This window comes from Sesamum indicum, linkage group LG8 (genome assembly GCF_000512975.1).
Source record: "Sesamum indicum cultivar Zhongzhi No. 13 linkage group LG8, S_indicum_v1.0, whole genome shotgun sequence".
NCBI lineage: Eukaryota > Viridiplantae > Streptophyta > Magnoliopsida > Lamiales > Pedaliaceae > Sesamum > Sesamum indicum.
In genome coordinates, this window is record NC_026152.1 from 9,326,550 (window position 1) to 9,341,371 (window position 14,822).

Below are 14,822 nucleotides of genomic sequence, written 5' to 3' on the forward strand. Positions count from 1 at the left end.
CTCTCTCTCTATATATATATGTTAAAAATATATATTTTATATATTTATATCTAATGTATAAAAATATATAAATATCTAATATAAAAGAATATTAGATGTAGACCATTCATTTAAATCAAATAAATTTAGCCGTTCATGAATTTTTTCCTATAATTAATTATTAGCTCCTTAGAATTCGATGAATTTTTCATCCTAAATATTTTTACAAAAACTAAGTCGATTACGAGGTTATTATCACGTCTAATATACTCCGAACCAACCGTTCTAATATATTTTTGGTATGGATAAGAACTAAAAATTATAAATAAAGTGGAATTAAATATTATGGCTACAATTGTTGTAATACCCATTTCTATAAGTCTTTTTCCTTATATGACAAGTGTAATGTACTTGTTGTATTATTGATATACAGTTCAAAAAAAGTGACAAATTATATAATAAGTGTGATATAATTGCTCTGTGATTAATTTGATTCGTCCAAATTTGATCAGAATTGTTTACTATGTCCATGAAAATCAATGTGATTTCGATTTTGATGGTTCATGTTGTTATTGTTATTTTGTTTTTTTTCCTACTAATAATAATAAATAAATAACTCACGTCGATACGCAAAACAATACCTCCATTAACCATGTAGATATTGGTCTATTTATGAATAGTTATACTATAATAATAATTACTAATTAATTACACATATTTTTTATTGATGATAGAAATTTATAATTTAATTATAATTGAAACATTTTCATGGAATAGGTATCTTCATTTGCACACAGAGAGAGAGAGGGAGAGGGGTCCCCATGATTTCAAACTTATTCATGTGTCGAACTCTTCACACGCATTAACGTAAGAAGATGTAAATGGTAGTTTGGACGTAAAATAATTTTTTGACCTGCAATAAGTCATTAATAAGATAATTGAGAGTAAATATGAATATCAATCAAAAAATTTTCGGATAAAATACACTGCCCTCTTAAATTATTCTTGATCTAACATTTATCCTTCTAAATTAACAAATGTAACACTTACCACGTTGGTTGGAAAAAAATGCCCCTCATGCCTTGAACAAATATATTATTTTTAATATATTTTAGTATTTTGCGTATTAAATCATTATCAAATTATTTTTTTAAATAAAAATTTTGTTCAATATGTGAAGAATTTAAATTAAAAGTGAAGTATAAATTAATATATATAGTAGATATATATACAATAAATATAATATTACCAACAACTCATATGTGTTTTTTAAAAGAAATTGATAAATATATATGTTTAACCAAAAGTTAAATAGAAAAAATGATTAATTTTAGCATATTTTTAAAGAAAATATAAACCAATATGTAATTACTCATTTTTATCTAAAAGAGTAAATAGTTAATAACTTAATTTCATTACCAAATTAATAAAATATTTTCATGCAATTTTTTTTTGTGTATTTATTTTATTCGTTCATTGCTTAACTTTGAGTCTGTAAAAATAAAAAAAAAACTATTTAATTCACTAATTATATTTTACTTTATTATAAATAAAAGATATTATTTTAATTAAGAAAAAATTTAATTACAGTTAAAATAAAAAATTGCTAAAAAGAGTTCTTTGAACTAGCTAAATATATATAATATATAAGGATAATGTTGTCCAAAAATTTAATTGTAAGGGGTAAGTGTCCTATCTGTTAGTTTAGGGGAATAAATGTTACATTAAAAATAGTTCGGGGAGGCAAAATATATTTTACCTATTTTTTATTAATATTAGCAAATTTGATAAATTTTAACTAGCAGAGTAACTTTTTTATTAGATAAAAGCAAAACATCAGGGGTATTAGATATAATTTTTCAAATCACATAAAAGTTTGGGTCGACATGGTCCTAGACCTTTAAGTGGGTCTCAATTGGGTCTATTTTTAAAATCAAAGCCCATCCCATGGATCAACCCAGGCCCACATTGGGTTCAGATGTATTTATTTTATTTATTTATTATTTTTATAATATTGAGATTTTCTTATAAATAATTACTTAAACTTATAATCGTCTTATTAATAAATAAATAATTTATTAAATCATACAAAAATTTATATATAGAACAATAATAGTTAAGAATATATAATGAACTTAAATGATTATTTGACTAACAAATTTACAATAATAACTTTTAGATGATAATACCCAAATTCAAATTCTATTATATTTTTTTTATTTTAATTAATATAAACATGTTATGTCTACAAAAAATTACATCATTTATTTTACTTACGAAAATATTTTAGTGCTAATTGAAATATAAAATGTAACATGATTTAAAATAGAAAATTCAACACGAGATTGGCCGGTGGAATAGTAATTAAGTTGTGTTGAGTCACAACTCTGACCTAAAATACACCCTGATTAAAAATGCTATCAATGAAGCTCACTCGATGCTTATGCAAAATTATAAAAAATTAATATTGTATATAATTTGATTATAATAGTGTGTATATATATAGAAAAATATTAATTGAAATCTCTATATAGTACAAGAAAATGGGTATCATTTTTTTGTCTCTGAAATTAAGATCACGTTGCTGAAAATAAATAGCGACAAAAAAATCCGTCTCTACACTACTTACTAATGGCGCAGTGGTGAACTCAAAAGTTTCCATCTATGGATAAGAGATGGACTAATCCGAATGTCAACTAATTTTTTAGGGATAATTACACTCTCCTTTACTAAGATTTAGTGTAATTACATGTAAACTTCTTATAATTTGAAAAAAATACATCTAACAAATAAGTCGATTGACTTATTACTGGCTTATTGCAGGTCAAACAATCTTTTTCGAATTAAGCTATCCTTATAACGGTGAAGATATACTTTCTCACATGCATTAATGCATGAAGACGTATGAGGGTAATTTGGTCATAATAAGATTTATTTGACATGTAATAAGTCAATAATTTGGGTAAATATAATTTTTCTATTATTTTCGTTAATATTAACAAATTCGGTGAATTTTGACTAACGGGAAGACTTATTTGTTAGACGGAAGCAAACCGCAAGGGTGTTTGATGTAATTTTTCAAATCATAGGGGGTCCAAGTGTAATTGCACCAAATTTTAAGGGAAGAAAGTCTAATTATCCCAATTTTTTTTAATAATCCGTCTCTTATAAAGAGAAATACTTTTTTTTTTTTCTCTCTAATCCATACTTTGGTCTGAAACTCTATCTCTGAACCCTTGCCAATTCTGCCTCTATGGTTTTTTTCTTTTCAAGTTTTTTAGCAAAATTTAGAATTTATATAACCAAATGAATATATATATATATATATATCCTACTCATTTTATCATCCCAATATAATACAATAAAAAACTAAGTCATAATACAGACCAGCAATTATAAAAAAAATAGTAACCAATTGTCTAATCTGTTGTTTTCGTAATAGGAAGCTAGAATTAATCATAGTTGAAGCCGTATTATCTGGGAGTTGGGATTGGATAAGCTTAGGCATGGTATTATGATGATATGAGCTGGGTCCAGACAGCTCCGGCTTGCCTTTACTCTCCTACGCCCAGGCCAGGTCCCCTACTCCCAACCATGACTGGTCCCAAACCACTATCCTCTTAACTGCTTTATCTTTATACCTGTCTAATGCAGACTTGCAGATCCCGAGTCCATGCAACTGATGGGGAAAGTTGCCTATAAATGATTAACTTTTCATTACACTTGCACAAGAATAAAAGTTGCAGTCTTAAACTGGTTTACTATTCTCCATTTTTTGCCAATTAAGATCCAAAAATCTCAAGTTGGATCCTTTGGGACATACACTCTTTATTCACATCACTTTGATTTATGACACAGTTAGAAAGTAGCTCAATTTTATTAAAAAAAACAGTGAAAAGAGAATTGGAAACAAGTAATTAAAGCCTTGCAAAAGTAATAGGACGTTAATCTATATATAGCTACCTATGTATTTTAACCATCAAATTTCTTTTATATTATTATGATCATTTATTATGTAAAATTTTATTTTAATTCCCAGAAGAAGAAATATCAATTACATCACTAAGGAAGGAGTCAAATTTTAGGGTTTGGAAGCACTGTAGCAGATCGTAAACTGATTACTTGTGTAACCATTGCTTGTTACACTCTTCTTCCTCCTCCATCGTATCACACAATACTCTTCCTTTAGTTTCCGGCAACCAAGCGATCAACAATCCGCAGACCGAAATCGTTGCCCCAAACACGCCATACGAGAGCAACCCCTTTTTTCTGCCCACCGCGGCTAGCGCTGGGCCGAGAACCCCGCCAAACAACGATGCCTGCCGGACCATCGACACGGCGGAGTTCCTGACGCAAGTTGGAAATAACTCCAATGTGTAAATCAAGAGAACATCAAATGCCGCGCGAGCCATAAAGAAGGAGACGATTTCCAGCGCAATTTGCAGTCCCTTCCATCTTACCAACGCAGACGCAGGGCAACAGATCCCACTCAGTAAAGCCAATCCCACCACTGTGCCCTTTCTCCTAAGTTTCCCCATAACGAAAAACATGGCTAGTGTCACCGGCAATTCGGACAGCGCATTGAATGTGGCGCTTAAATATACATCGAACGACAAATTGCTTAGGCCCAATGGGATCCCGTAGTATATCATGCCGATGCCGAAACCTGCTAAAGTTACAACTGCAAGACGCTGAAAAGCCCAGCTTTTCTGTAGCAAGATCGCGAGGGCAGAGCAAATCCCAAGTTCTTCTGATTCTGTCTCCCCCCACTCCATGGAATGGCTCAGGAAACTTTCTGTTAAGGTGCTCCAATGCTCGGGCGCGGACATGCTTCTAAGTGTTTTGGCGAATTCTTGCTTTTTCCCTTTGATGAAAAGCCATCTGGGAGATTCATGAACTGAGAAATACACTAACAGGGAGTAGAAAACACAGGGAACGCAAGTCCAGAGATAGATTAATCTCCACGAACAACTTCTTAGCAGAAAAGCTATAGCCGGGAGAGAGAGAAATCCTAAAGTAAAGCACAAGAATCCAATGACTCCAACTCTTGCCCTCCATTTTTCCGCCACTAGCTCACTTGCATGAACAAGCGCGCAGGTTCCAATCGTGGCTCGTCCAAACCCGCTGATAAATCTCCACCCGCAGTACATCCATATGTTGGTGGAAAATGCAGTTAGCAACCCGGGTAGTGACATGAGCAGGCAAGACAGAACCAACAAATTCTTCCGACCCAGAGACGAGTCCGCTAAGGAGGCCAGCGCGAACCCGCCGACCAGGCACCCCAAGAAGAAGGATGAAGCCGGCAAGCCCGTGATTATTGGGCCAGCGCACTCGAGGGACCACTCTGATACGATTGACGTGCGCGCAGGTGAAACCCAAGACCAGGAGTCCCTGGGAAGCTGGCATATATCAGTGGTTTCGTAATTGCACGAAAAGTGTTTCTTACAAGTCCACTTAGGTTCAGCATCGGTAAAGACAGAGATGAAGGTTTGTTGCGCGTCGAAGAACCACGCAAATGATACAATGATGCATTGGAGAAATTGTTTCCACGACAAGTTCGGGCTCACACAGTGTTCAATTGTGCCGTCGAGCGAGCGGAGATGGTGTTGCTCCGGTGGACAAGTCGACGGTTCCGTCGGTGAGGATAGTGAATTTATATTACTCATTGATATTTCGCATATGAGTACGTACGTGGTGTTTGCCGTTTTTCACATATATCGCGGAGCTGCGCTGAAGCCTATTTATAGAGCGGTCGACAGATTTGAATATAAATAAGACAATTAATGAACTTGGGAAACTTTTAGCTTATAGCCATACATAATTAATAATGGTACGACTATCATTAATCCATTGGAAATGACATTTTTCTTTCTATTTGGTATATAATTACACATAAATCTTTTATGTTATATGAAATTATATTGTAATACGTGACGTTTATTTCTGCCTAACATATAAATCCCTCAATTAGTTAAAATTAATCAAATTTACAGATATTAGCCAAAAAAAAAAAAAGATGAATTTATATTTACTCCCAATTGACTTATAGCTCACTTATTGCATGTCAAACAATTTTTTTCTAACTAAAATAACCTTATAAGGGTGAAGATATCTCTATATGGGTAGTTTTGGTTAGAAAAATTTGATTTGTAATAGGTTAATAATAAATCAATCATAGAGTAAATATAGCCTTTCATTCTATTTTTTTTGTAAATATCAGTAAATTTGATAAATTTTAATTAATAGAATGGTCTATTCAGTAAATAGAAATAAACTTCTGAAGTATTAGGTTTAATTTTCCAAACCACATAAAATTTATACGTAATTACACATAATCTCAAGAAAAACAACATAATTATCCATAAATTAATGATTCAACTATCATTTTCCGAACCTGTTGCACCAGGTTAATTAGCTTGTAGAATTCACTTTTTGGTAACCCCGACCATCAGTAGCTATAATTGGTCTAATGGTTAAACTTGGGTGGTATAAAATTTAAAATTGGGTGCTATGAAATTTCTTTATGGAAATTTTAGAAAAGGGAGAAGATTATTTTCAAACACCGAATGAGGATTCGAATGACAACCATGAGTATTTTCAAATCTTGAAAAAATAGATACAGAATTTCGTCTTAAGAATTCTAAAGAAGACCATAAAATCGGATTCTAAACCTCTTACCAGGAGGAACAAAGAAAATGGTGGAGAATTCACCTGATCGAAAAGGTGCTACCAGGAAATACAGTGAAAAACATATACACAATCGAAGTCCATGATAGATTACCAGCAAGGAGAAACGAAACATGTAATTTCCTTCACTAATACAGTTTTACAAATTATGACTAAAGGAACTGATTAGAAAGAACTCGAACTGGATGCCTCGAAGATTTCTCAAGATTTGAAAGAAATTCAATTCAAAAGACGGTGCAAGATTATGGACATAGGTTAATCCATATACCTATGAAAATAGAATATTTAAGCCAGAAAACGGATGAGATCCTTAAGATCCTCTGTTGTGGTGTGTGGTTGGAGGAAGTTAGTAAGATCGAGGACTTGAAATATCCGAAAACAAAGCGATTCAAAGAAGTTATGAATTTATGTGGACTTAATTTATTTCTGAAGCATATTGGGCTATTTTTAGAGCATTAGAATGAGCTATTAAACTTTATTATAAAAAGAGGCAAAATAGTCATAAAAATAGCTGAACGACAGAATCTAAGCAAAATGGAAAGGTACATGATTAAAACTAATATTGTCATAGTTAAATGACCAAAATGATTTCGGGACATAAATGGAGGATTGTCCAATTCTTGGGAACTAATATTCCCGATGGAATATTTATTTTACCTACCCTAATTTTTTTTAAAAATTTTTTAAAATAGTTTTTTATTTTTAAAAGAAATCCAACAAGGGTAAAATAGTAATATTTATTTCATTATCGAAGGGCTACATAATTACTTTATGTTTGGGGGGTATTTGTAATTATTCAATAAAATAAAAGCGTATTCGTAATTATATCAAACCTTAGGAGACGTAGTTATAATTTAACCTATATAATAAGTACATACACTTGCCATATGATTAATATACAGTTATGAAAAAGTGACCAATCAAATGACAAATGGATTACACTTGTTAGGTGATCTGTTTTGTTTAGCCAAATCTAATTTGGTTAAGAATTTTTCCCAAAAACATCTCAGCGAATTTTTTTTTTTTAATTTAGTCATGTAATTTTTTAATAATTTTAATCTTTTTTTTATTTTTTATCAATTTAGCCCAATACATAATCCAATTAAATTAGGTATTTGGCACCCCTCTGCCGAAGCCACGAACAAAGAGTGCCAAAAAGTGGTCAAATAATAAAACTGTGGAAATGTCAATGAGGCATAGTTCAATTGGCGAAATTGAGGTCCCATGATCTTAGAGTTCATAAGTTCGAACCCCCCCATGTACATGAAATATTGTATACTGCATAGTAAAAATTGTTGTATTATAATTATAATTAATTTATTTCGGTTAATAATAGTTGATCATTTAAAAAAAAAACATAATAAAACTGTGGAAAATTAGATTAGGGGGGGACTGGAGGGAATGAGAATAAAGTTAGGAGCAGCGCGTAGTTACCACATCTAGTCAAAGTTGATACCAACCGGAACATGGAACCCTAGAGGGCATGAAAGTTGGATACGTACCTATTTGTTGCCTTTCCTGACCTGCAGTTAATGTATTTTTTTATTGAAATATACGAAAATTGTTTTTAGAAATTCCTAAGAGTTTTCTGATTTTTTTTTTCTCTCTCAAGATTATAATTTCCATTGAAGAGTAAGAAAAAATTATAATTTTAGTCACGTAAATAAAAAAATAAACATGGTAATTATGGTGTGTGCTAATTATATATTAATTAACAAGCCTGATATAAAAATCATCGCTCTAAATATGATCATAGCAGATGTTTCTATTGAATTACAATGCAACTCTGATGTTAAACTCTCAAACCCTACACATACCCTTCAAGAACACGTAGTTAATTAGTGCAAGTGTCTATATTAATGAGGAAATTAAATTAAAATAAAGTTAATTAATTAGTCACCCAAACGGTGAGCTCCGCCCTTGTGGCATTCCTCCGCCGCCGCTGATGGAGGAGTTGTTCATCCTCTCCGCCGCCGCCTGACTGGAGGAGGGCCTCTCGAGCGCCGTCGAAGCTTCCGATTTCTTGTCCCCCAATAAAAGATCCATCGGCTTTGTCTCGTAAATATCCGAAACTGAATCGACGTCACCGCCTCTGTCAATTGAGAGAGGAGTGATCTGATGAATCTGGTGTTCGTCAAGACATGATGACGATGAGGCTGTTCCCAGTTCTTGCAGCCTCAGATCATCAGCCCAGCTGATCAAAGGGCTCTTCCCACTACTGCTATTCTCATTGCTGTATGGATTAGGTCTCTTTTTGCCTAATAACAGGTTGTCGTTAACACTCGGCATGAAGACATGATCGACAGTCGATCTTTCCATAGTATGGTGATGAAGTTCCAGCTGATCACCGCCTCCATACATGTTAAGATCTTGAAGGGGTGAGAAATTCATCATCGGCGGAGGTGGCGGCCCGAAATCTTTCATGGCTGATGTTTCCGGGTCCATGGCCGGCCTGTTATAGCCACCAGCAGCGGCCGCCGCCATGTTTTCGCCGGCAAGGGTTTGGCAGGCCTTTTCAAGAATGGTCTGCATGTACTTGCCCTGAGCCTCGATTCTGAGTTGCAGGTGTCTTTGGACCTGTTGTATATTGTAAATCAATTACCAATTTATATAGACATTTTGACATATTTCATTCAATATATATACTTTCTAATTCGGAAAGATTGTAACTCAAATCAAATTTGGTCGAAACATTTCAAATGTAATAAACTTGTCGTGAGCTGTGAAAATTTGATTCAATCAAACCTGATTCGATTAAAAATTTTCTACTATTGGTCTTAGAACAGGTTAATAATTACCTCTAATTGTTCATGCAGTCTTCTGTTCACCTCCATTTGCATCCTAAGTGCATCAAAAGTATTAGCACACTTATTCAAATATCGCACATCCCACAAATGAAATCACCGCCAAATTATTTTAAACGTACACGAACACGCATAATACAAGGGCTAATATATACAAGATTTCATTAGAGGAGACGGCAGGATAAAAAGTGAAAAACGCACTCGTTCATGGTGCGCCCCAGCATTCCAGACGACGAAGACGCAGTGTTTCGTTGAAGTTCTAAAGATGAAGCTGCATGCATATTTCCACAAGTGTATGATTTCAATATAATTAGTAATAAGAGTTCAAGAAAATATGCAAGTCTGTGTTGTGTTTTTGTACCTCTCTCGCCATCTTTCATTGAGTGATCATTGAATTCCTTGTGAGGCTGCTTTCCCAGCCTAAATTTCTGAAAGTTATCAACAAAATCAAAACAAAAAAATTATATTAAAATCACAACAATATCCCACTCTATAATTTTTTATTAAAAAAAAAGGGTAATTAAGTTAATAAAAAACAAATTATTATATTTTTTTAAAAAGAACCTGAAGATGGCTCTTGAGATGGTAGAGAGTGAGACCTTTCACCCCCATCACTCTCATGATGGTCTTCGGTGTGGCCTCTAAACATATTAATACAAACAATTAATCATAATTAATTACAGATAGAGAAATGAGATGATGATGCATGTATATATGTATAGAGATAGATAGATAGATAGATAGATACGGACTGTCAGCGCCTCCGAGCTGCCTGACAGCGTCGACGAAGCGTTCATGAAGTTCGACGGTCCAGCGGAGACGGGGCTTTGGATCAGTGGTGAGGACGAGGGCGGAGTCTCCTTGAACGCACATCGGCCGCTCGTGAGAGTTCATACTTGATGCCTTCTTCTGATGGAACATTCTCTCTCTCTACTTTCTCTCTCCTCCCCTTTCTGCTGCCAGTATTGCTTGGAATACCCGGAGATTCAAGAACAAATGCGACGCATATAAGGGAGAATAGCCGGGGCGGAAGAACTTAATTGGCGAAGTCGAGGTTGATGACTTTTTGATCGTAAACCATCCATATATGAGTGTTAGTTTATTTTAATAATAATTATTTATCAGTTATTTACATCTATAATTAATAATTAATAGTAACTATTGATTAATTATTTCACTTTTTTTATTTTATTTAATATATACAAATTTATATTGTATAAAAAATCTTTTCAAGTGATGCCATCTTTGTACATCTGACTTCCCAAAATAAAAGATACAGTTGAATTCGAAATAGATAGTCAATAATTTTCATTTCTTTTGTTTTTTTTTGGGGGGGGGTCACATTATAAATCTAAAATGGAATGATGATGAGAAGCTGGATTAAAATTATCAATATCACTAGACGTGGTTGATGTGGCAATCTCTGTAACAAAAATAAACAAACCCTTCAATTTTTCGAGTAAAATTTAAAAAGTTGATTAGTATGTTGATGTGGCTTGTAATTCGATCGATATCTTATTGTATGAGGTATTATTCATTTTGATTTTATATGAGCCTCATAATTTTGTCCTGAAAATACGTCTTACTAAAAAGAGAAAGTCTGGGGCTTATAAACCACCCAAACTTTTTGTTTACAATCAATAAACAATGCTTGCCTGCAACACATATATTGGCTAATTAAGGGTGGAAAAAGAATATCTATATATATATTTGTTAGTTTATTTTATAACATATTAAAAAAAAATATTTGGGTGCACATACGGAACAAAGGGTGGAAAAAAGTAAAAAACAAAGGGAGGGGAACTTGAAGGCATAAAGCGGGAAATATGCGGAGCTACTTTTCCACTGGTTAAAAGCGTCAATGGCTCAATCTCAACTCTAGCGCTTTTGTGGAATACAAGATTGTCCTCTCATTCCTTGCTTCTTTCTCTTCCCACTAAATTTTCTAAATAAAAGATGCGACTTGCGAGTTGGTCGTTGTCTCATTACGCGAGATATTGTTCGTCTTAATTTCTAACGAATCTTATGATTTTATTTTAAAAAAATGTCTAGCTAAAAAAATAAGATTTTGAAACTTGTAAATCACTCAAACCACTTGTTTAATTAAAACCAATAAGGGGAACATCATTTGGATTTCAAGTCCTTTCGATAAGACAGAGAGTTATACTAATTCCTTTTCCTTGTTAATTATTAGGTTTGACTGCACCTAAACAAACACATGATAAAGATTATTGTACTTGTCATATAATTGATTATTTTTTTATTACATTAATAAATACTTAAATGTGTTCAAATTGTCATGTAATTTATTTTTGAAGAGAGAGAGAGAGAGTAGTGGAAAAAGTGGTAGGGAATGGATATTGGGGACATATATGCTTGCTTAAATTTTAAGCATCTTTACATGCTTTTCCAAGTATTTGTTCCTATTCCTTTGAGGTCGTGTTCGTGGGACCCCTTATGTATCATCTTCTGCTCAACGTGAGGCGTGGATTCTGCATGTATAAAATAAATAATATTTTATATTTTAAAATATATATATTTTAAATTAAAAAATTAAAAGCTAATTTAGAGAATGTATATTATCGATAAAAAAAATGAATATAACAGTGTCACAAATCGTTGTTTGTGAGTGAAAAGTGCCTTTTATTTTTATATTATCCTATTAAGTATATCAAGTGTAGAATGAGGAGTGAGTCAACTAGAAATTAGGGGCGGGGGGTGGGGAATCAGATTCGTGCATGCATGCATGCATGGGACCATCACATTTTTTAATAAGGGCTTCTTTGAGGGTGTCAATCTGAGATGCAAATTTGGCATTTTCTCACTTTCTTGCTTCAACTGTCCAAAATACATTCAACTCTGTCGGAACGCAATTTAAATTAATTTTTCATAGCGACAAATATATATAGTAATTAATAAGCAATGCTTGCCTACACCACATATATTGGCTAATTAAGGGAGGAAAAAGAATATCTATATATATATTTATTAGTTTATTTTATAACATATTAAGTAAAATTAATATTTAGAAATGATCAATCGCAGTTTAATAGAATTGTTAATGCCGTTAAATAAAAAAGACCTTATGGTACGTTTTAAATTTTAAAAGGTATTTATAATACATAGTATTCTTGGAAGATGGTAAGTATAACCAACCTAATTTTATTTTATTTTTTTTGAGAAACCAATGTCCCCTATGAAATGCTAAAACCATTTTCTTCTGACATCCTAATGGGCTGAATGAACAAAAGAAAGAAAATGTGGTGGCCCATAACTCAAACTTGTGAACAAAGAGACCCGCCCAAATTGGATCTCGGATCTTCTGGACTTTTGTGTATTGAATTTGAAATTATACTTATTTCATTAAGGTTTGGACAAAACAAACTAACGTATTTGAAGAAAAATATATAAATTTTTTCTAACGTTAATATTTTTTGTCCAAATCCAAACAAAAAATGATTTGATTTAAACAGTAAATTTTGTAAGAGAGTGTAATTTTGTATCCGATTTTGAAAAGGTGGTAGGAAGCATTAGTAGTTTGAGGGGTGAGTTGGTAATGGTGGTTTCCTTATAATAATGTAATGAAGATTTGCAGTTAACGTAAAAAGCTCTCACTAATTATGAGTTTGTAATAATGGGAAAACTGTTATGAATGTAGTTTTCAATCGTCTGCGAAATGCTTCAACATTGCTACCATGTTGATGTCCCCCTTCACTATAAAAGCTACCCCATTCTGACATCATCATCCTACCTTCCAACTTTCATCATCAAAATGCCTTCCAAACTCCAAAATCTTCTGCTCTTTCTCCTCCTCTTGGCCTTCCGTAAGTTTTTACCTTGTGTTCCGATTGTTGAATTATACACTCTGAAAATTATTAATTGAATTTTGAATTAATTTAATATAGAATTGTTTCAAGTTTTTTCTATAAATTTAAATTGTCCTATCTAGATATAATCACATTTTGGAATTTAGGCATATTATATCATGATTTTTCGATTTTGAAAAATTACGCTAGACCTGTTATATATATTAAATTACAATAATGCCCCTGATCACGAGATAGTCTCTGTAGGGTGGGGTGGGGGGCAATTTGTAATATTATAGAGGGTGTTATTATAATTTTTTTTTTTTTTGGGTATAATATGTCCAAATATAATTATTCTTTTTTATGATGTTCATATAAAAATTGAATGCAGAGGAGATGATAATAATGCGTGGGGAGGCGGCTATTTGCGAGTCGCCCAGCAAACTGTTTACAGGCCTTTGCTTCAGCGACAAAAACTGCTCCGCCATCTGCGAGAAAGAGAAGTTCGTAACTGGCCAATGCAAATTCTGGAAATGCATTTGCAGCAAAGACTGCGGCACTGGTGGCGGCGGCGGAGGCGATCCAGGTGGCCCGCCCGACGAAGGCTCGCCCGGCGGCGGCGGCGACGAAGGCCCGCCGGAGGGAGGGCCTCCCGCAACCGTGAAGACGCCTGCTGTTAACAGGAAGTCTTTGGTCAAGTCCTGATTACTGATTAGTGTTTGTGCTGTCTATGTATCCACAGTTTCAAGAGTTTTTAATAAAATTTAGGTAAATTACAATCAATTTCTATCAAGTTTGGTATAATTATAATTTATAAATATATCTGATCGCATGAAAAATTACTAATATCTATAATTTTAACAGCAGTTCTATAACTAATCCAATTCGTTAGCATTCATTAGTTTTTCATTTGTTTTTTTGTGTCGAACGAATCAAAATGTACTTATGCACTATAAATTATAATTTTACTTCTTTCTTAAATTTTTTAAAAAGATTTATGGACTAAAGGAACAACTTCTTTACAATTTTCAAGTTTTTCCATGCATCTCATCCGACTTCTTTTTTTTTTTATAATTTTTTAATTGTTTTAAAAAATAAAAAGATATACTAAAGATAAAATTAATAATTTCAAATTTCTATTCGTAGAAAGTATTGAAAATTTTCTAGATAACAAGTAAATATTGGTATTTATGCCAAATTTGTCCTAAAATAAAAGAATTCAGTCGGTGACACCTGAGTATAACGTCAAAACTTTTTATACTGAAATCAAAATAGCTTCCAATACAAAACAAGTACAGAAGAGAAAATGATTGAAGGATCAAGAAAAAAACAGAGAAATTTACATCGACTGAAATATTACACAAACATTAGTCCCATTCTGGTTATTCAAGAAAAGTACATAAACATAGGAATGAAGTTGAAAGAAATCATGCCCATTTAGCCAGAAACGACATACATCCAGCTCCTAGTAACAGTGAGACGTTAGCTCCCAGCTGCAGCCTCACATTGCTTTGCATCCTCGGATTCATGAAATCAGCTGCTAATA

The 14,822-nt window shown here is 33.0% G+C and overlaps 3 protein-coding genes across 4 annotated transcripts; 1 reads left to right on the top strand and 2 right to left on the bottom strand.

Annotated features, from left to right (window-relative positions):
• Positions 4,053 to 5,645, bottom strand: LOC105168615 (organic cation/carnitine transporter 3-like). Its single transcript, XM_011088750.2, has one exon. The coding sequence runs from the start codon at positions 5,643 to 5,645 to the stop codon at positions 4,098 to 4,100; it is 1,548 nt and encodes a 515-aa protein (XP_011087052.1). The 3' UTR covers positions 4,053 to 4,097.
• On the bottom strand, positions 8,355 to 10,538 carry LOC105168094 (myb family transcription factor APL). 2 transcript variants are annotated; one of them, XM_011088028.2, is made up of 6 exons: positions 10,223 to 10,538; positions 10,035 to 10,111; positions 9,832 to 9,898; positions 9,672 to 9,741; positions 9,465 to 9,507; positions 8,355 to 9,243 (listed from the first exon to the last, which is right to left on the bottom strand). In XM_011088028.2, exons 1-6 carry the CDS (start codon positions 10,389 to 10,391, stop codon positions 8,563 to 8,565), a joined length of 1,107 nt encoding a protein of 368 aa, XP_011086330.1. In that variant the 5' UTR covers positions 10,392 to 10,538; the 3' UTR covers positions 8,355 to 8,562. The 2 variants fall into 2 exon arrangements, with proteins under 2 accessions (XP_011086330.1, XP_020551474.1); XM_020695815.1 differs by lacking the exon at positions 10,035 to 10,111 and having other exon boundaries at positions 10,223 to 10,410.
• LOC110012477 (defensin-like protein) lies at positions 13,203 to 14,059 on the top strand. The gene is made up of 2 exons (XM_020696395.1): positions 13,203 to 13,294; positions 13,668 to 14,059. The coding sequence occupies exons 1-2, from the start codon at positions 13,243 to 13,245 to the stop codon at positions 13,979 to 13,981; spliced, it is 366 nt and encodes a 121-aa protein (XP_020552054.1). The 5' UTR covers positions 13,203 to 13,242; the 3' UTR covers positions 13,982 to 14,059.

Coding starts and splice junctions, on each gene's coding strand:
- LOC105168615 (XM_011088750.2), bottom strand. CDS start 5,645: ATGAGTAATATAAATTCACTATCCTCACCGACGGAACCGTCGACTTGT.
- LOC105168094 (XM_011088028.2), bottom strand. CDS start 10,391: ATGTTCCATCAGAAGAAGGCATCAAGTATGAACTCTCACGAGCGGCCG. Junction 10,112..10,222: donor GCAGCTCGGAGGCGCTGACA/GTCCGTATCTAT, acceptor TAATATGTTTAG/AGGCCACACCGAAGACCATC. Junction 9,742..9,831: donor AATGAAAGATGGCGAGAGAG/GTACAAAAACAC, acceptor ATATGCATGCAG/CTTCATCTTTAGAACTTCAA.
- LOC110012477 (XM_020696395.1), top strand. CDS start 13,243: ATGCCTTCCAAACTCCAAAATCTTCTGCTCTTTCTCCTCCTCTTGGCC. Junction 13,295..13,667: donor TCTCCTCCTCTTGGCCTTCC/GTAAGTTTTTAC, acceptor AATTGAATGCAG/AGGAGATGATAATAATGCGT.